Genomic DNA, 22,255 nt, shown 5'->3' on the forward strand with positions numbered 1-22,255 from the left:
ACAGGCAAATAAGAATGGCACCAGGAGCAAAAGAGAAAACAGCATTCTCTACACCTGATGGCACTACCAGTTTACTGTGATGCCCTTGGCTTAAAGAATGCCCCTGCCACCTTCCAAAGGTTTGTGAATCAAGTCCTTGCTGGCTTGGAGTCCTTTAGTGCAGCTTGATGATATTGCTGTCTTTAGCTCCAGCTGGCAGGATCACCTGGACCACCTGAAGCAGCTCTCATTTTGCATTCAACCCTCCTGTGTTATAGATACCCTGAGCCCCCGATGATTCTGGCGCTCCTGGTAATTTTACCAGCAAGTAATCCTGGGACCAGCATTATTATATCTGTAAGTGCATGTAAGTTTCCGTATAGACAGATCGCATTATCCCTACTCAGAGATTTATTGAATACTTTCCCTTGCTTTCAGACCACTTGAGCCCTCTCCACTATTGGCGCTCCATGGTACTGTGACCCCCCACGGGATAAGTTTAGACCTCCTGACCCTGGGACATCCACATTTTCTGTAGATGCCATTTACCACCAGACGGTTTTTCGCACACTGGATTCTAGGTGAGTTTTGTTCCCTAAACCACCGATTTTATTGTTACACAAAGATTAATCAACCCCTGACTAATTTAGTGATTCATACTACCGTTAGGTGCTACCAGTCAAAATGTTGTTGTCCTGATGATGACCCCTCCTTGATTTACCTCCAATTCGGGGTCGAAACGTTGACATAACCTAAAGAGTGGATTATACCAATACAAAAGATTCTTTGTGAGTCTTCAGGGCTTCCTGGACCGCAGAAGCCACTGCAATTCCATAATTGTCTTCTGACCACTTCTTGCACATACTGTATATATCACCTTCACTCACCTGCAACTCAGCACCTTCACTGTTTTTAACAGGAGCACCTATCTAGATGAATGCAATTTGGATATACAGAATGACATGTTTAAAATAAATTTACATGCAGATTTCACAAACCACCCTATTAGAAAGATTGGCAAACCTGGGTCTCCAAAGGATAGCCCTATCTTGGATGACCTCTTTTTTAAAAGATCGCACTTTTCAAGTCTTCTTCTACATCTCTACATCAAAGTCTCATGCTCTTAATTCTGAAGTCACACAAATAGTAACCTTAAGCTCAATGCTATCTATGTTCATCCCCTTGCGAACATTGTGGAAAGATGCAGCCATACCGTGGTTCTCTATGCAGATGACACTCAAATCATCTCCGTCACCTGCTCAGGGCCAAAATTCCGATGCCCTGAAGTCCTGACTGGGTAAGATCTCATTCTGGATGAACACTTAACTCATTAAAGCTTACTGGCGACAAGAGCGAGGTGATGGTGATGTGTAAGAACTCCCTGCTATGGGACCCCGAGCGCTGGCCTGAACCCTTAGGCACTCTCCCAGAACCGGTCTTAAATTTAAAGAACCTAGGATTTTGGCTAGATGTCAATCTGTCAATGAAACCTTATATTGCCAGGTTAGCTTCTACCTGCTTTGCGTTTGGAAATGGCTGGAAATATCATCTGGATGCTCGGTTAATACCTCACCATTGTAACAAACATTTACAGTTTTCTTTCTCACAAAGCACATATCACAACATTCCTGGCACTGAATGAAACTACTTTGAGTGCCGATATACTGCTTATGAAAGAGCAGAATATTGTCACTCAGTGAAGCCAGTCTATAGATAGACAGAATTTTAATAAGAACAAAAGGTCTTGGTTAATGCCAGACCTAATAAGGGGTGCAGTGCACGCATGGTATATGTCCTTGCATTAGTGTAGATTTATGGCTTTCATGAATTAACAAGAATTTATAGAAGTAGGCCAGGAAATTGCACTCCTAGAAAATATTTGTGAACTGCATTTTAGCACAAGCAACTATGCATTTGTCAGTTTTGCTCATGAGAAAATCTGTTGATGTTTTATAAGTTCATTTTCTCTCACGCCACCTTTTTCCCAACCCTGAAAGAAATTTGATTTCTACTCTTGTCAGGAGTAAATGATCAACCTTTCTCAGTATGGCACAATAAAGGAATTGCTAGTATTCAAACCCTACTATATTATGATCTCAGGCAAACTCAGAAAGGCTATAATCAGAGCTTTTTTTATAATCAAATTGCTGCCATAATTTGTCACTTCACTAAGTGGCACCAAATGGACAAGTGAATTTTTTTACCGGGCAAGTAGATTTATGGAGCAATGGACATGCAGATATTTTATAAAATCTCACCCCTTTGCCTATGTTTCCCGTTTAACATACTGGGCTTATCCTTGCTTTTCTTTACTGTTATCCTGAAAATATGTCGTGGCTCCTGCATGTATAGAGAAACGCCAGACAGCTATATTTTAGTGCTAAACAGCAGAAAGAACATTATTAAAGTTACTCAACCCAGATACCACAACAGTCTCAAATCTCGAAGTCTTTCCTTTTTAAAAAAACATTTCTATAGTAGTTCTCAATACTTCACCTCGTATGCATGTTAAGTGCAGTTCTCTCTACACGGCACAATTTGGGAAAATCAAGTGTTTGCTGTTTTTATGCAGAATACATAGAAGTGCAATCCATACAAGAGGCATGTCAGTACCAATAAAACGTACAAGTTTGTAGGTGTTTACCTATGTTTGCAAGTAATCCCTGATATATCCGCAAACACTAAAAATTCTGAATGCAGAAAAACCACATTAGGAAAAGATCTTTGCCCATCCTGATTATGCACAGTACGATTAAGAATTTATATTTGCATAGCGGACAATGTGTACACCCACACTGAACTTTGGGCCACAAGCATCTTGTAACTTTGGCCCTTGAATTTTCATCTTTCAAAGTTTGAAAAGTGAAATGAAAAGTGGTATGCATTTTCTTCTGAAATAATGCTTTTGAGCGAAGCTGGGTAATATGCGTAAAAGTAGGTATATGAACATAGAGTAGTGTGAGATAAGGAGCGCACTTCTAAATATTGTGCACAGGTTTTCAGTTTATTGTTGGAACGGAAAAAGTTTGCAGAACAACAACATTTCTTCGTACTGTCCTTTGTTTTCCTTTCAGTATTTTCAAGGTAGAGTGGATTTATCTTGTTTTAGTATGGTTTTGCCACTCATGTAAATACTGTGACTGTGATGACCTTAGCTGCACACGGTTTTATCTGATTATTCTACAGCCTTTATTTAGAAGATATTTTAGGCAATTTACTACAAAAAGCAATCTGCTTAATTAGTATTCAGTTTATAATAAGTATTTACATTTCTGGCCAACGTTCATATTCACTAAATTCCTAGAGCTTATTGTTACGTCGAGCACTAGCATCCACTAAGCTTCTTGATGATATTGTAATGTATGCTGGAGATTGAAAGAAAAAGTGAGCCTATTATGAGACAAGAGAAGTCTTCAGTAGATTAGTACAGTAAACTATAATAGAGTCGACACTCGAGGGAATGTCACATTATTGCATTCTCTTTCTGTAGGTAAATCAACCAGTGCAACTGTTTTGAAAAACAGCATGAGAAAAACTCCTTTAGCTGCCACGTCAAATTTCCCAACTAGATCTCAGTGAATGAAGTCTGGGTTTTAATTTTGTTCCATCACAAAATTACAATATTCAAGGCCTACGATTCACTCACTGATCTGGAAATAATATGCTCAATTTAATGCATTCTCTCTTATTTCCCGTCAAAGTTTTTTGCTTGGGATATTTTATAAACGACTTTTTTGTCAGCTATATTATACTGAGGCCGTATTATTTGGCTGTTTTTTTTTTATTGCTGAAGTAACTTCATAACGCAGTAGAAATGTATACCACACTGGGTTTACATATTTTAGCAAATCATATTTTACTGTTCAGGTTAGGCTTATTTATTAGCTTATGCAGTCAATGTGGTCATTATATTTTACTTTCTTGTTTCATTCGTGTACGGTGGTGGAGTTGTTGTGTACACATTTGTATTTTCTCATCTCCCACATTCTAACTTGCCTAACCAGGAACTGTTTTTCTGACGGAATCTGCTTCTTCAGTGAAGTTCAGAAAAGTGGCCGGTGTTACCAAAACATTTCTTAGCACATATTTTCGTGGTATTTTATACCTTTTTCCTTCCCTGCTTGCCTAGTCACGTATATGCTGTTCTATAATCCCCATTTATATTAAGTAGCATATACGTCTCTATAACATTGCCAGGGTCTCTCTCCTCTCTTAAAATCTCTTGTGGTTCTACACGTTTAATTGTTTGCATTGTCAACAAAGGTTTGTTTCACCGAATTCAACATTTATTTCAGTTGTCAATTTTATCTATTTTCCCGATGTTATTCCTCTTTGTTATTGTTTGTGTTATCTTTCCTCTTGATGGTGGTGGGAGAGAAAGAGAGAGATTGAATTGAAATATATACACACACATTCTCTGTCTTGGAGGACTCTGAGCTATGTCGTGCATACCATTTTACATACACGTACTTCTCTTTTCTTGGAATCATTAACATGTTTACAATGGCCTAATATTTTCGCATCGTTGTTTTGTTATCAGAAACATTTGCATTATTACTATCAATTGCAAGACGTCTAATGTGGAGGCTAAAATGCGTTAACTTTTTTATTCTTGACAAATGTGACCATAATATAGACCAATATATACCAACTACTTTTTGAACTTTTGTGCTTTGGGTAGTATAATAATGTTATGCAACAAAACCCATCATGTGAAGGAAATTGTTTCAATCTCTGGTATGTATCTGCTGGTGCCTCTTTAGGTTAGATGTATTGATGAATCGACTGTTACATACGCTGCATATATAAGGCTTTTCTCCTGTGTGCAATCGCTGATGTACCACAAGGTGTGGCAACTGTCTGAAGGCCTTACCACACTGACTGCAAATGTATGGCTTCTCTCCAGTATGCACTCGCTGATGTATTATCAATGTTCGTGAATTCTGGAAACACTTTCCACATTCTCTACATATGTATGGCTTCGCTCCCAGATATGTTCCTTGATCGTTGTTGAGGTTTGTTGGTTTGTGTAATTTTTTTGCACATTTTCTGCATGTATTCTGCTGCAGCCTTCTGTTACCTTGATGATAAGCAGCGTCATTTCCTGACTGTTTAAAAGTATTTCCGCATTTGCTACAAATATACATTTTCAGTAAAGTTTGTGTTTTTTCATACAGATTTGAAGTTGCAGATCCCCTTAACGCTTTCCCACATTCAGTCCAGGTATACTGTCTGTCTTCTCTGTGAGCTTCCTTTTGTTTAAGACGATGTGGCATTAGATTTAGACTGGAGCCATTTTCACTGGAAAAAGAAAACGTTTCCCCTGGTTTGCTTCTATGATGGCTAACATTTAACTTGTTACTAAAATGTCTCTCATGTTCAGTGTTGGTAGATGTTCTTTTCCAGCTATATGCTTGCTGTTTTTTAACTGGATTTGATGACGAGCTGGTACCTTAAGTATGTGGAAAAACATTTTAATAATCAGCACAGAAACGGAAAAGAACATTTAGAAAAGCAGTAGCGCTGTGGTCTATCGTAGTGGCAGTACACAGTATCGTTCATGTTACTGTCACTAGTGCAATATACATTTACAACCGCAGAGAGAGCAGTTAAAGATTTTATCAAAATGTTTGAGGCAAGGTCAAAAAAAGGGATGCCACAGCAGTTTGTGAACTTCAATCGTGTACTTTGCACAGAGATCCAAACAAAACTTTTAAAAAAGAAAGCATAGATTCAGTACAATAGTGTTACGCAAAGAAACTTGTGATAGGCATCACACATGACAGGGCAGTTTGAGGTCTAGGTCTCAAAGCAGGGGACAATGTTTATGGCGTGGAAGATGAACATATTCGCAGGAGATTCAGAGTCATTCCAGATTTCTGCATAACCATGGACAATGTGAATCAGTTCCACTGAGTTTCAGTATGCAAATGAATTATATGTAGATATCATGATCTGGAATGGATATGGCCCTACTGGATCAATATAAGACACGCCTAGTTTATGATAGCAATTGGGACGCGCGCATTAAGGAGACGGAGGGGGCTGAAACCACAACGCCCAGGATCCTTTGCGGCAGGAAGCCGCGGTTGCTGTTTCCTTTCGCGCCAGGAGGTCCATAAATTCAGACTTGCCCTCCATTGCGCGGGACGCGCACATTAAGGAGACGGAGGGGGCTGAGACTACAATGCCCAGGATCCTTTGCGGCAGGAAGCCGCTGTTGCTATTTTCTTTCGCGCCAGGAAGCACATAAAATCAGACTTGCCCTCCATCTGCGCCCGTCCGCGACCGGATGAGGCTGGGCCGGGCTTACTCTCGTTTAGTGTTTATTATTATTATTTTTACTTTTTGATAGGTCAGCTTTGTAGGAAAGTACCATCTTGCCTGGCATGTTACCCCCATTTTTACTATATGTATGTTTGTTTTTGCCTATGTCACTGGGATCCTGCTAGCCAGGACCCCAGTGCTCATAAAGTATGCCCTGTTGTGTTTCCTGTGTGGTGTTTAACTGTATCACTGAGGGTCTGCTAATCAGAACCTCAGTGTTTTATGCTATCTCTGCTTTCCAAATTGTCACAGCAGGCCAGTGACTGATTTTACCAATTCTCATTGGCACACTGGAACACCCTTATAATTCCCTAGAATATGGTACCTAGGTACCCAGGGTATTGGGGTTCCAGGAGATCCCTATGGGCTGCAGCATTTCTTTTGCCACCCATAGGGAGCTCAGACAATTCTTACACAGGATTGGCACTGCATCCTGAGTGAAATAGCGTCCACATTATTTCACAGCCATTTTACACTGCACTTAAGTAACTTATAGTTCACCTATATGTCTAACCCTCACTTGGTGAAGGTTAGGTGCAAAGTTACTTAGTGTGTGGGCACCCTGGCACTAGCCAAGGTGCCCCCACATTGTTCAGGGCAAATTCCCTAGACTTTGTGAGTGCGGGAACACCATTACACGCGTGCACTACATATAGGTCAATACCTATATGTAGCGTCCCAATGGTAACTCCGAACATGGCCAAGTAACATGTCTTTCCGGGGACTCCACTGCAGCTACCTCTGCTGCCAACCCCTCAGACAGGTTTCTGTCCCCCTGGGGCCTGGGCACTCCAGTCCCAAGAAGGCAGAACAAAGGATTTCCTCTGAGAGAGGGTGTTATACCCTCTCCCTTTGGAAATAGGTGTGAAGGGCCTGGGAGGAGTAACCTCTGGAAATACCTTGAAGGTCACAGATGGTGCCCTCCTTGCAGGGATCCCCCCCCAACCCTGCTCTGGCGTGAAACTGGACAAAGGAAAGGGGAATGACCACTCCCCTGACCAGCATCTCCCAGGGGAGGTGCCCAGAGCTCCTCCTGTGTGTCCCATACCTCTGCCATCTTGAATGCAGAGGTGTGAGGGCACAATGGACAGCTCTGAGTGGCCAGTGCCAGCAGGTGACGTCAGAGACACCTCCTGATAGGTGCTTACCTTTCTCTGTAGCCAATCCTCTGTGGGCTAGTAAGGGTCTCTCCTGTAGGCATCTCACCAGATAACGAATGCAAGAGCTCGCCAGAGTTCCTCTGCACTTCCCTCTACGACGTCTACCAAGGATCGACCGCTGACTGCTCCAGGACGCCTGCAAAACCGCAACAAAGTAGCAAGACGACTACTAGCAACCTTGTTTCGCTTCATCCTGCCGGCTTTCTCGACTGTTTCCAGGTGGTGCATGCTCTGTGGGTAGCCTGCCTCCTCTCTGCACCAGGAGCTCTGAAGAAATCTCCCGTGGGTCGACAGAATCTTCCCCCTGCAACCGCAGGCAACAAAAGACTGCATCACCGGTCCTCTGGGTCCCCTCTCAGCATGAGGCGCGTGGTCCCTGGAACTCAGCAACTCTGTCCAAGTGACACCCATAGTCCAGTGACTCTTCAGTCCAAGTTTGGTGGAGGTAAGTCCTTGCCTCCCCACGCTTGACGGCATTGCTGGGTACCGCGTGATTTGCAGCTGCTCCGGCTCCTGTGCACTCTTCCAGGATTTCCTTTGTGCACAGTCAAGCCTGGGTCCCCTACACTCTAACCTGCAGTGCACAACCTTCTGAGTTGTCCTCCAGCGTCGTGGGACTCCCTTTTGTGACTTCGGGTGGACTCCGGTTCACTTTTCTTCTAAGTGCCTGTTCAGGTACTTCTGCGGGTGCTGCCTGCTTCTGTGAGGGCTCCCTGACTTGCTGGGCGCCCCCTCTGTCTTCTCATCCAAGTGGCGACATCCTGGTCCCTCAGGGACCACAGCAGAATCCAAAAACCCTAACCGCAACCCTTGCAGCTAGCAAGGCTTGGTTGTGGTCTTTCTGCGTGGGAACACCTCTGCAAGCTTCTTCACGATGTGGGACATCCATCCTACAAAGGGGAAGTTCCTGGTCCTCTTCGTTCTTGCAGAACACCAAGCTTCTTCCAACAGGTGGCAGCTTCCTTGCACCCTCAGCTGGCATTTCTTGGGCTCTTGCCCACTCTCGACACTGTCGCGACTCATCGACTAGGTCCCCTTGTCTTACAGATACTCAGGTCCAGAAATCCACTGTTGTTGCATTGCTGGTGTTTGTTCTCCTTGCAGAATCCCCCTATCACAACTTCAGTGCTCTCTGGGGGTAGTAGGTGCACTTTACACCTACCTTTCAGGGTCTTGGGTTGGGCTATTTTTCTAAAGCTCACTGTTTTCTTACAGTCCCAGCGACCCTCTACAAGCTCACATAGGTTTGGGGTCCATTCGTGGTTCGCATTCCACTTTTGGAGTATATGGTTTGTGTTGCCCCTATACCTATGTGCTCCTATTGCAATCTACTGTAACTTTACATTGCTTGCATTACTTCCTTTTGCTATTATCTGCATAATTTTGGTTTGTGTACATATATCTTGTGTATATTTCTCATCCTCATACTGAGGGTACTCACTGAGATACTTTTGGCATATTGTCATAAAAATAAAGTACCTTTCTTTTTAGTATAGCTGTGTATTGTGTTTTGTTATGATATTGTGCATATGACACCAGTGGTATCGTAGGAGCTTTACATGTCTCCCAGTTCAGCCTAAGCTGCCTTGCCATAGCTACCTTCTATCAGCCTAAGCTGTTAGAAACACCTCTTCTACACTAATAAGGGATAACTGGACCTGGCACAAGGTGTAAGTACCTCTGGTATGCACTACAAGCCAGGCCAGCTCCTACAACCACCAGGTACCCACCACTGTAAGCCGGGCCAGCCTCCTACAAGCTTTGGCTGTCAGATTCTAAATAAGACATTCCGTTTTTAACTTAAGTTTTGTTTGTCCTGATGGGGAAACGTAAAAGGGACCATGGAAAGGGGGGTCCCTGCCAGGAGGCCCCCGTTCCTAAGCTGATAACTAGTTATCTTACCTCCGTGATGGGTGTTATTGAGTCGGAGATAGGGAGTGTGGAAGCTACTTTAGAATCAACCCTGGAGAAGACTGGGAAAGGTGAGACGGAAGAAAAGTCCTCCCATGTAAAATCCTCAGTAACTAGGATAAGGAATCCCTGTGTCATAACAGACATGGACCCCCGAATTGATCAAATTACTCCTATGACCTCCAAGAGCCCACCCCTAAAAAAGAGCAGGCATGTGATCTCCCCCCATGTTGTAGACCTCCCTTTAGACTCAGCCTTGTCCACTGTAAAATCTAATGCACTTGGAAAGGACTTAGTAGGAACAGAGAACAGAAAGGGGAAGTCACAACCAAAACCATCAAAGAGAGCTGCTGGGAAACAGATAAGAGAGACTAAACCCCTGGAATTCTCCAATGATTACTTTAGCCAGCTCGAAAATCATTTTAGTGATAAAAGCTGTGCTCCTTGGTCTTGGAGAAAGTGGCTACTCTTGAGGAGAAGGTTGATTTTTTATCAATGGCAATGAAGCCATAATTATCGAGAGCAGAATTTCAGCCTAACTGTTGATCTTTCATGTCCATCAGTTCAGGTTATTTTGCCAAATCGAAAAGATAGGCTGTATCACGCCCAGAACTCCGCTTTAAAGCCCGTGAACCCGGTGCCCATAGATTATTCTACAAATATGCTATCTCAGCAGAGAATAGTCAAGCAGGAGGGTCTTGAGGGTTCGGCGCAGTCTTTGTCATCAGTGCCTACATTAGCGTATACAAGAGATCAAACACCTTACCCAAGGCTCCCGCTGGCTTACGCTCCATATTTCTTAGTTCTGGAAAATGTGCCTACATTAGGAAGTTCATATCCCGAATCTCATACGTCATTGCTAAATAAAGTTACACATTGGGTTGGAAAGCATTCAGGTGGAGGGCAGATCTTTTCAAGGATATTCCAACTGTAAGAAGGGTCCCCTGGGTCGATACATCGCCCAAGTCCTCAAAAGGGGACTGTATAATTATAAATTTCAAGAGCCCGTGGCTAGTTAATGCTTTGTATCATTACTTTTTAACCACAATTCAATTCACAGGATCCATTGAAGTACAACGCCTAACCGAGTTAATTTTTCCTTCATCCTAGCCTTATCTGTCTGATCCAACTGACTTTGGTAAACAGAATTTTAGCCATCCTTATGTCCCTGAGCTGCCTGATACCGCTCTGACGCTGTCCAATAGGTCTGAGCCCCTGGGCTCTTCTAGAGCAATTAGACTAACCAATAGTAACTGGGTCTTCTCTAGAGGAGAATCTAGAGACAAACATATTGCAGCAGCCCAATTTGTACTCCGAGGGAGCTTCTAATATATTTGATATGACAGGCTCAGGGATTATTTCCTGGAATGTGGCAGGACTAAGATCAAAAATGGGAAGCTCTGACTGGCTAAGATTAGCGACAAAAAACCTTTATATTTGCTGCCCAGAGACCTGGCCCATAGAGCCTCCTCATATTAATGGTTACACTACATATAGCATTCCTGCAATTAAGTCCCCCATGGATAGAGCTAAGGGAGGTCTGGCTACTTTTGTATCAGTAATGGCAAAGGGGGTGGACGTGTGTGTTATGGGTACATCTCCTTTTTTTTTTTGTTCTATTCTTGCAATTAGCAGTGTCATTTAATGTGTTGTTGATTAACTACTATAACAACACTTTTGACCTCTGCAATACTAGTGTGATTGATAACCTCGAGATGATGATATATAAGGTAATTAATATAAGCAAGAAGGAATTAAGAATAATATGGGTTGGTGATTTGAATGCTCATTTGTGTGAACCAGAGTTCTGAGATTGCTGTGGGCTTCTTGATGAATATGATTGCCCAATGCAGCATTTTAAACACTCTCCTTATGGGAACGCTATTAATCACGTGATAGCAGCCAATTCTTTGCTCTTTCCAAAACCAGTAGTAGAGGGGGTACCGACGTTTATAAGGGGAGATGCCCACCCCATAACTGATTTTATTATTTATTCTAGAGAACTCACCCCCTTTGTCGGGCAGTTCAGGGTGACGCTAACTTGTATTAGCAACCATAATCCTTTAACTATAGAAACAAGTTTGGTTTGAATAGTGACTTAAGAGTAGAGGAACGACACCCAGATATGAAGTTTTCAGCTCTGAAAGGTTTGACCATTAAATGGGGAACAGTAGATAGCAACAGTTTTTTTTAAATACTTAAGGTTGAATAAATGGACAAATGTTATGACAGCCCTGGGCGAAGATACGCCCCCCCACAAAATTATTCATGCCTTCTCTTCCCTGACAAGGTATATGACTGAAAAGCTGCAGTGTCCTAGTACCAACAGGGAAAGAGGACCTCAATGGTTTAATCATGCATGTACCTCCTCTCTAAAAAATCTAAAGAAAATAACCAATCTCTTCCCCCAAGATCGATATGCTATCAAAATTGCAAGAAAGAGATATAAGGATGTACTTGCTACTAGAAAGGCTGAATTGAGAGAGTCTGCTTGGGAGGAACTGATTGAAGCAAGTAAAAACAGAGATACAACTGCCTTTTGGCGAGTGATTAATTCCCCACTACTGAATGATAAGGCCAAAATGACTATGGACACTCATTCCAGCACAGACTTGGGTGGATTATTTTTTAAAAACTTTTATCATAGAGAATAATGTTTCTCACAATGATGTGAACTGTTCTATGACAATAACAGATGCTCCGATTAGTGTGGCTTTTAGTAATACAATAAGTGTAGCTGATGTAAAACAGGCTATCCAAGATTGCCCCTCTGACAAAGCCTCTGGCCCAGACAGAATTCCATCTGATTTATATAAAGCGCTCCCAGATTTTTGGGGACCACTGCTTACTAATGTTTTGAGGTCTGCCATGATAGGCCCATTAGTAGACACTTGGAGCGAGGCGATCATTGTCCCGATTTTTAAGAAGGCAGGCCATTTATGCTATCGCCCAATCTATCTTTTGGACAGCTCAGTTAAGATTCTAGGGCGAGTGCTTTTAAATAAGCTGGAAAACTGGGCAATGGAGACAAATTGTTTGTCAGAGGTGCAATTCGGGTTTCAACCAGGGTTGGGTACAGTCGAACAAACCCTGAACCTGACTTTGATAGTCCAAAAATACACTAAAGCTAAAAGGGGATGTGTACATTTAGCATTCATGGACTTGTCTTGTGCTTTCGACACAGTCAACAGAGAGAAACTGTGGACGGTTATGTTAAATATGGGGGTGGATAAAGATATAATTGTTTTACTTAGAAGACTTCACACTTGCACCTCTGCGCGAGTTCGATACTCCCAGGAGGGAGATTTAACAGAGAAATTCCCCTCATTAAAGGGGATCAGGCATGGTTGTGTGCTGGCCCTCTTTCTTTTCCTTCTTTATATAAATGGGTTAGAGAAATTTCTTTGTGAAATGGGGAAGGATCTGCCAATTATTAATAACTCCCCAATTCCAGAACTTTTGTACACGGATGACGCCGTTCTTATCTCAAGGACAGCAATTGGTCTCCAAATTTTACTGAATGCTTTTAACACATTTATGGGAAACCTCGGTCTTAAAACCAATAGATAAAAGTAATTTGCGATGAAGAGTGGGCCAAAGTTAGTAAAAAAACAAAACATTTATTTTGGAAGGGGAAGAAATACTTAAGGTCCCATATATTACGTATTTGGGGGTTCCTATTGACGTAGATTTTAATTGGAAATTTTTAGTAAATATACGTTTAACACAATTCCAAAGTGCCATAGATGCTGTTTTTAGATTTTCGAAAAAGTTGGGACATAAACCTGTAAAAGAGATGGTGACTGTTTTTATTAGTAAATGTCTCTCTATTGCGACATTTGGAGCAGGGGTCTGGGGTCATGCTGAATGTTCGAGCTTCCAGGTTGCGGAAAATAAGTTCCTAAGGAGGTTATTAGCAGTTCCGCAATCAACTTCAGTAACGTTGTGTCACGAAGAAGTGGGCTTGAGAGGTATATCTGATTTCATAAAGCTTCAACCTGTATGGTTATGGTTAAAAATTTGGTGAAAACCTGAAGCCTACTTATGTAGAATGGTGATTCAGGACTGCCTCTCATTATCACTAACATTGGCCATACCCTGGCTTAGGTATGTCCACTCTTCTCTCTTTTCCCTTGGATTAGGGGAGTTTTTCCTCAAGCCTGACCTTTTGACAAAGCTGGATATTAAAAGGGTTAAGGAAGTATATTGGCAGCAAATTTTTGATTTAAAGCTAAACACAGGTATAGATAAAAAATCAGGAGAGGAACCAGTCACAGCAATTACATCCAATGTTATACTTGGTTACTACCAGCCTTGAGCACAAAGGTCCTTACCAGGCTACGTTTGAATTCATTACATTACTTGGTAGCATTTCCCATTCGCGGAACTTGGTTCAAGAATCTTTCACCGTGTTGCTGTGATGGAAAAACACTTCAAAGCACCTTGCACTTTATACTCTTTTGCACTTTTTATGATACCCCAAGAAAAAGCTTTTTACGCCCCATTTTTTGTATAAAAACCATTAGAACTAGCCACCTTGCCTTTTCGCATTTACACAATCTAGGTGACGTAGAGACAATATAGGCTGTGATAAACTATATATATGCTGCTTTTAGAATTAAAAATTTGCACTAATAGTGTTATTTATTAATTTAATGCTAAGAAATTTGTATGTATGTATTTATTGTATGTCTTTTATGGTTTATATGAACAGAATAAAGTATTAAGGAAGAAGATAGCAATTGGGTACCAATGAATGCTGAGACTCAAACCGAGGATGTAACCTGAGACTTGTGAGACAACAAATGGTAAACTGAACCCTTGCACTCCATGGCCAGATTCTTAAAGCCCATGTATCAAATTTCAACTTTCATGGAATTCAGAGAATCCCCAGAGTCTTTGTAAATAATTGGATTAAAGATATACTCCAAGACTCAAAATTTATTCATGCAGTAGTACAAGTTACCTACCTTCGGTAACGAAATATCTGATAGAGACATATTCTAGTGAAGATTCCCTACCTTAGAATTTCCCGCAGGCATCAGCCTGGATCCAGAGATTTTTTCTTTGAGCAATACCCTTGCATGTCGGTAGGTGGCGTTGGTCGAATCTGCGGGCATCGTTGGCGTTGTAGTTGCCGTGATGACGTCTGGAGTAGTACATAGATGCCGCCTCAACGCAGTGACGTCGGTTTCTTTTAACGACTTTCCACGCCAAAGCACAGAGCCCCTGAGAACATTGAGATTGTTGCGCTAGAGCTAAGGACCTGAATGGGGAATCCCTGTCCCTAGAAATCAGTTTGCAAGTGGGAAGGATGGGTGGGCGGTAAGGAATCTTCAACTAGAATATGTCTCTACCAGATATTTCATTACCGAAGGTAAGTAACTTGCACATCTGATAGACTTCTAGTTGCACATTCCTTACCTTAGAATACATACACAAGCAATGCCAACCTCAGAGGTGGGCTGCGAACTAAGATCATACTAGGAAGTCCTGATGGACCGAACGACCAAAGCAACCGTCCTGACTGACCTGACTGTCCAGGCAGTAATGTTTAGCAAACGTGTGCAGGGATGCCAATGTAGCTGCCTTGCAGATATCCAGGACAGGAATTCCACGTGCTAACGCAGTGGAAGCAGCAGTTATTCTGGTGGAATGAGCGCGCAAGCCCTCAGGGGATTGCTTTTTGGCCAAAGCGTAGCACATCTAGATGCAAAGAATTATCCATCAAGAGATGGTACGTTTTTGCACCGCTTTCCCTTTCTTCAAACCCACATATCCAACAAAGAGTTGATCGTCCACCCGGAAATCTTTAGTACGATTGAGATAGAACGGCAACGCTCTTTTTGGGTACAGACGGTGGAGTCACTCCTCCTCATGAGAAGGATGTAGGGATGCATAAAAAGTAGGCAAGGTGATGGACGGTCCTACATGAAAAGGCGTAACAACTTTGGGAAGGAAGGAAGCCTTAATGCGCAACACCACTTTGTCAGGGTGCACAGACAAGTATGGGGTCTTCGAAGAAAGAGCTTGAAGCTCACTCACTCTGTGAGCAGAAGTGATAGTAACAAGAAGGACAGTCTTGAAAGTTAGAGGGCAATTGTGCATCAGCTCAAAGGGAATACACATTAAGTAAGTAAGGACAAGACTGAGGTCCCACTGAGGCATGATAAATGGAGTGGGAGGAAATAAATGGGTGAAACCTTTAAGGAATCGATTGACAATAGGAGACTTAAAGTGTGAAGGCTGATCAGGTAACCTAAGAAAGGCCCCTTTAAGGGTGCCCAAACCAGAGCCCTGCTGGGCTAAAGAAAGAATGAACAAGAGAACCTCAGACAGAGGAGCAGAGAGGGGATCAACAGATTTGTTGGTACACCATGACACAAATTTATGCCAACAACAGGCGTATACCGTTTTGGTGGAGGGACGCCTGGCTGCCAAGATAAAGTCACAGACTTCGGATGGAAGGTCAAAAGCCGTCAACTGCCGCCGCTCAGTCTCCATGCATGAAGGTGGAGATTGGACAGGTTTGGGTGGATAACCATCCCCTGCTGCTGCCACAGAAAATCATCCTGAAGAGGCAGTCTGAGTGGAGGATTGGTGGCCATGCTCAATAGCTCTGGATACCAAACTCTCCGTGCCCAGTCCAGAGCCACCAAGATAACTTGGGCCAGGCCGTTCCTGATCTTCTTGAGAACTCTGGGCAGAAGTGGTATAGGCGGAAAGGCGCAAAAGAGGCTGGAGTTCCACTCGAGACGAAAAGCGTCTCCGAGCGAGTGCTGCCTCGGAAACTCCAATGCCCAAAGCAGCTCACATTGCGCGTTCTCTGTGGAGGCAAACAGATCTAACCAAGGCTCTCCCCACTGCTGAAAGAGACCATGCGCCACCTCCGGATGGATACGCCATTCGTGATGGGCTATGCATCAATAGCTGAATTTGTTGCTCTGGCGTTCAGAGAGCCCGCAAGATGTTGAACCACCAGGGTAATGTCCTGATGTTCCAGCCATGTCCAGAGGCGTAGTGCCTCCTGACAAAGGGTCCAGGACCTTACTCCGCCCTGCTTGTTGCAGTACCACATGGCAGTCGTGTTGCCAGTGAACACTTGCACTACTTTCCCTTTGAGAGAGGGAAGAAATGCTTTCAACGCAAGCCTGATCGCCCAGAGCTCCGAGAGACTGATATGCAGCCCAGACTCCTCTGATCTCTGCCTCTCCTATGCGGCCGCCCCAACCTAGAAGTGACACATCTGTCACTATAGATAGATCTGGCTGGGGAAGGGAAAGGGATCTGCAGTGGACACTATGCAGATTTGAAAGCCACCACTGCAGGTCTTTCGAAGTCCCCACTGAGATCTGGACCATGTTGGAGAGATTTCCCTGATGCTGCCCCCACTGGAACTTCAAATCCCACTACAGGGCCCGCATATGCCATCTGGGATGTGTTACTAGCAGGATGCAGGAGGCCATGAGGTCCAGCAGTCTCACAGTCAGTCTCACCAGAACCGAGACGGAGGCTGAAAGATCAGAATCATAGCCCGAATATCTTGCACTCGCTTTTCTGGCAGTTAAGCCTGGAACTGTGACCAGAACAGCTCTGGTGAAAGGGAGCGTCTGAGAGGTAGTCAGGTGTGACACTGGCACAATGACAGTGAACCCCAGCGTGTGCAGGAGGTCGGAGACAACCTTTTGGGGGGAGTCCGCCTTTAACAGTCAGTCATCGAGGTAGGGGAAGACTGAAACCCCTAACCTGCGCAGATGAGCTGCAACCACCGCCATCACTTTCGTGAACACCCAAGGGGTGCTGGTAAGGCCGAAGGGGAGCACAATAAACTGATAGTGCTTGTGACCTATCACAAACCTCAGGTAACATCTGTAGGCAGGCAGGATGGGATGGTGGAAATAAGCGACCTGCAAGTCCAACTCTCCCATCCAGTCTCCCCGGTCCAAGGCAGACAGTACCTGAGCCGTGGTGAGCATTTTGAATTTCTCCTTCCTGACAAAGTAATTGACGTCCCGAAGATCTAGGATAGGACGTTAATCCTTGTCCTTTTTCAGCACCAGAAAGTAGCGGGAATAACAACCACAACCTACTTCTGGTACAGGGACCTTCTCTATGGCTCCCTTGGGCAAAAGAGCTGCGACTTCCTGGCGGAGAAGTGCCAAATGATCCTCCGGAACATCGCTGACTGATGGAGGCATAGTTGGTGGGGCAGATTCGAAGGGGAGGGAGTAGCCCCTTCGAACTATCAGCAAAACCCACCTGTCCATAGTGATGAATTCCCAGTGGGGCAGGTGATGGCGAATCCTGCGCAAACTGGATTGGAGTGAGAGGACGGACTAGGAGGGTTTGAAGGCTGCAGCGGGGGCAGGGGTGGACTGGGTAGACCTCTGGTTCTCTGTCCTAAGCCCAAGTTGGATTCCGCGTCCCCAGCCACACATCGGCTGAACAGCATGGGTGGCACAGAGGCTGGGATGGGGACCCGACAGGGAGCCCCTACCCTGGCCACGAAAAGGACAAAAGGCAGACTGCTGGGGGCGAGGGGCAGTGGAAAGGCCAAGGGACCAAGCCTTAGCCTGGGAGTCCTTGAACCTCTCCAAAGCAGAGTCCGCCTTGTCTGCAAAGACACAGGAGCCATCAAAGAGCATGTCCATAAGAGACTGTTGGACATTCCCTGAAAAACCCGAAGTAAGCACCCAAGCGTGATGCCTCAAGGCCACTGTTGTCGCAACCGATCTGCCTACAGAGTTGGTCGTGTCCAGCCCACATCTGAGTGTGAAATTCGTTCCATCTCTCCCATCGTTGACAGCTTGGGAGACGATAGCACGGGCCTCCTCCGTTATCTGTGGCAGAACTTGTGCAACCATATCCCACAGAGAGTGGGTATAGCCGCCCAAAAGGCAAGCAGAGTTCACGGACCACAGCTCAAGACCAGAGGAAGAAAACATATTTTTTCCAAATTGTTCCAGCCTTTTTGATTCCCTACCCGGGGGTGCAGAAGGGAATGTGCCAGAGGAAGAGGAAGCCTGGATGACAAGACTCTCAGGCGTGGGGTGTTGGGACAGGAATTTAGGGTCGTTCAGGGCAGGCCAATGGCGGCGTGCGGTAGTTCTGTTCACAGGAGCCCCTGTGTTGAGTTTGGACAAAGTATCCAAGAGGACATCGGTGAGGGCATCATTGAATGGCAGAAGGGGCTCAGATGTGGAAGCCCCTGGCTGAAGCACCTCCATCAGGAGATTTGACTGGACCTGTACATTAGGCAGCTCAAGGGCAAGGACCTCAGCCGCCCTACTGACCACCATAGAATAAGTTGCGCCCTCTGCCGTAGTCACGGTAGGACGAGACAGCATGCCAGCGTCTGGAGAAGTGTCCAGGCCACTGGCCTCACCCAACTCGTGTGCCCAGTCCAAATTAAGGTCAAATTAAGGCCATCCTGGTATTCAGAAGGGTCCAGAAACCCCTCCAATCCTTCCCTGAATTCGTACCCATAAGAAAAAGGGTCCAAATCTGACCTGGGGTGAGTAGGCCGCATAGAAGACAGAGACGGGGTCGACAGGGATGAGGATCGGGTCGACGTCGATGATGGGCACCACTGACGTCGAAAGCATCGGCAATCGAACCGGCGCCGGGGAAGGTCTCAGTGGTACCGGCATCTGTGCGGATCCGAGAGCAGATCCGCAGGGGACCTCGGTGGCCGGAGTCGAAGCCGCCGGCGCGGAATCTGAAGGCCCCCCGACCGAACCCCTTGGGCCCGAAAGCACCGTAACGGGGCGGTCTGCCCAAAAATGAGATGCAAGGCCTCATAAAACTCTTTCAATTGGGCAGGGGTCGCTCTAGCTCCCGGAAATTCAGGGAAGCGCTGAGCAGACCCAGGATCTGGCTCTGAAGACGGAGGCCCCTGAGTGTCGATGCTCCTCCCGCATCGCATGGGCCGAGCGACGGGGTGAAGTCGAAGGGTAACAGGACCACTTCAACGACTTCTTCAAAGTCCTTGGGCCCAGGTAAGAAGAAGAAGAATGGTGGTGGCTCCGTGAGCAGTCTCAAGACCGTCCCCTCGAGCGAGACCGGGACCTACGCAGAGGCGAGCGCGGGCCACAATGAGATGAGAGACAGGTCCCTCAAGGCCATCGGGTGCATGGCACTCGGAGCACGACTTCGGGTCATGGTTCCTCTCCAAGCAACTCAAACAGACACGATGCGGATTTGTCACCGACATGATGCAATGACAGTCCTCGCACGGCTTGAAACCGGTCTTCGGGGACATCTCGATGCACCAAAAACTCACCAAAAAACTCAGCAAAACGTTTGAAATCAGTCAAAAAGAGACCAGGGTAGCTCTCTCCGGAGCATCACGAGACGCGGAAAGAAAATAACTGACGTTACTGCGCTGAGGTGGAGTCTATGTACTAGTCTTACATCATCATTGCGACTATGACGCAAACGATGCCCACGGAGTCGACTGACGTCACCTACCGATGGATCTCCGGATCCAGTCTGACGCCTTGGGAAAATTCTAAGGGAAGGAATCTGCAACTAGAAGTCTCTATCACATTTTCTATCTGAATATTTTGCATGAGTAAACAATGGGGAAATGTGCATTTTCATATGATTATTCTCCTCCAAAGCCAAGAATGTTTTACCTGGTAGAGAAAATAATTTGACAGCCCCCTCCTCCTTACACACACATACACACACACACACAAACCCCCACTCCACCCCCCTACTAAACGTTGGGTATTGCCTCCAGCCTGGATTTATACCTACTCTTGTCTTTCACATAATTAGTTTTGTCTGTATTTTCACATTAAGAAACAATCTGCAAATTGTTGGAGGACATATTAAACATACAATAGAGTGTGAGTTCACTCAATAGGCCCAGTATCCCTTCCTGGATCAGCTACTTACCTATGCCTCAATCTACGAATGTGAGAAATCCACCTAATACATGGGTTTTCAGTATTCATAAGTGTTGCTTATTGTAGGAGGCTGGCCTGGCTTGTAGTGGGTACCAGAGGAACTTACACCTTGTGCCAGGTCCGGTTATCACTTATTAGTGTAGAAGAGGTGTTTCTAGCAGCTTAGGCTGATAGAAGGTAGCTATGGAAAAGCAGCTTAGGCTGAACTAGGAGACATGCAAAGCTCCTACTATACCACTGATGTCATATGCACAATATCATAAGAAAACACAATACACAGAGTTACTAAAAATAAAGGTCCTTTCTTTTATGACAATATGCCAAAAGTATCTCAGTGAGTACCCTCAGTATGAGGATAAGTTATATACACAAGATATATGTACACAAACCAAAATTAGGTAAGTAATAGCAAGAAAAGTAATGCAAAACAGTGTAGAATTACAATAGATTGCAATAGGAGCACATAGGTATAGGGGCAACACAACTATATACTCCAGAAGTGGAATGCAAACCACAAATGGACCCCAAACCTATGTGAGCTTGTAGAGGGTCGCTGGGACTGTAAGAAAACAGTGAGGGTTAGAAAAAGAGCCCACCCCAAGACCCTGAAAAGTAGGTGTAAAGTGCACCTACTACCCCCAGAGAGCACAGAAGTCGTCATAGGGGGGTTCTGCAGGAAGAACAAACACCAGCAATGCAACAAAAGTGGATTTCCGGACCTGAGTACCTGTAAGACAAGGGGACCGATAGTCGCAACAGTGTCGAGAGTGGGCAGGAGCCCACGAAATGCCAGCTGAGGGTGCAAGGAAGCTGCCACCTGTTGGAAGAAGCTTGGAGTTCTGCAAGAAAGAAGAGGACTAGGAACTTCCCCTTTGGAGGATGGATATCCCACGTCGCGATGAAGCTTGCAGAGGTGTCCCCACACAGAAAGACCGCAAACAAGCCTTGCTAGCTGCAAGGGTCGCAGAAGAGGTTTTTGGGTGCTGCTGTGGCCCAGGAGGGACCAGGATGTCGCCACTTGGAGGAAGAGACAGAGGGGGCGCCCAGCAACTCAGGGAGCCCTCACAGAAGCAGGCAGCACCAGCAAAAGTACCTGAACAGGCACTTGGAAGGAAAGTGAACCGGAGTCCACGCGAAGTCACAAAAGGGAGTCCCACGACGCCAGAGGACAACTCAGAAGGTTGTGCACTGCAGGAAGGAGTGCCGGGGACCCAGGCTTGGCTGTGCACAAAGGAAATCCTGGAAGAGTGCACAGGAGCCGGAGCAGCTGCAAATCACACGGTACCCAGCAATGCAGTCTAGCGTGGGGAGGCCAGGACTTACCTCCACCAAACTTGACTGAAGAGTCACTCGACTGTGGGAGTCACTTGGACAGAGTTGCTGAGTTCCAGGGACCAGGCTTGTCAGGATGAGAGGGGACCCAGAGGACCAGTGATGCAGTCTTTTGGTGCCTGCGTTACCAGGGGGAAGATTCCGTCGACTCACGGGAGATTTCTTCAGAGTTTCTGGTGCAGGGTGAAGGCAGGCTACCCCCAGAGCATGCACCACCTGGAAACAGTTGAGAAAGCCGGCAGGATCAGGCACTACAATGTTGCTAGTAGTCGTCTTGCTACTTTGTTGCGGTTTTGCAGGCGTCCTGAGCAGTCAGCGGTCGATCCTTTGGTAGAAGGTGAAGAGGGAGATGCAGAGGAACTCTGGTGAGCTCTTGCATTCATTATCTACAGAATTCCCCAAAGCAGAGACCCTAAGTAGCCAGAAAAGGAGGTTTGGCTACCAAGAAAGGAGGATTGGCTACCAAGAAAGGTAAGAGCCTATCAGAAGGAGCCTCTGACGTCACCTGCTGGCACTAGCCACTCAGAGCAGTCCAGTGTGCCCCCAACACCTCTGTTTCCAAGATGGCAGAGGTCTGGGACACACTGGAGGAGCTCTGGGCACCTCACCTGGGAGGTGCAGGTCAGGGGAGTG

At 45.3% G+C, this 22,255-nt stretch overlaps 1 protein-coding gene across 1 annotated transcript in view; it reads right to left on the reverse strand.

Moving 5' to 3' along the window:
- Positions 1 to 4,560: 4,560 nt before the first annotated feature.
- The window catches only part of LOC138296107 (zinc finger protein 879-like), a 532,771-nt gene continuing 515,076 nt past the window's right edge, over positions 4,561 to 22,255 (reverse strand). Inside the window, exon 7 of the mRNA XM_069234965.1 lies at positions 4,561 to 5,431. Within this exon, the coding sequence (XP_069091066.1) occupies positions 4,707 to 5,431 (725 nt within the window). The 3' untranslated portion in view covers positions 4,561 to 4,706. The remainder of the gene's footprint in view (positions 5,432 to 22,255) is intronic.

The sequence above is a fragment of the Pleurodeles waltl genome, chromosome 5, assembly GCF_031143425.1.
Source record: "Pleurodeles waltl isolate 20211129_DDA chromosome 5, aPleWal1.hap1.20221129, whole genome shotgun sequence".
Classification (NCBI taxonomy): Eukaryota; Metazoa; Chordata; class Amphibia; order Caudata; family Salamandridae; genus Pleurodeles; species Pleurodeles waltl.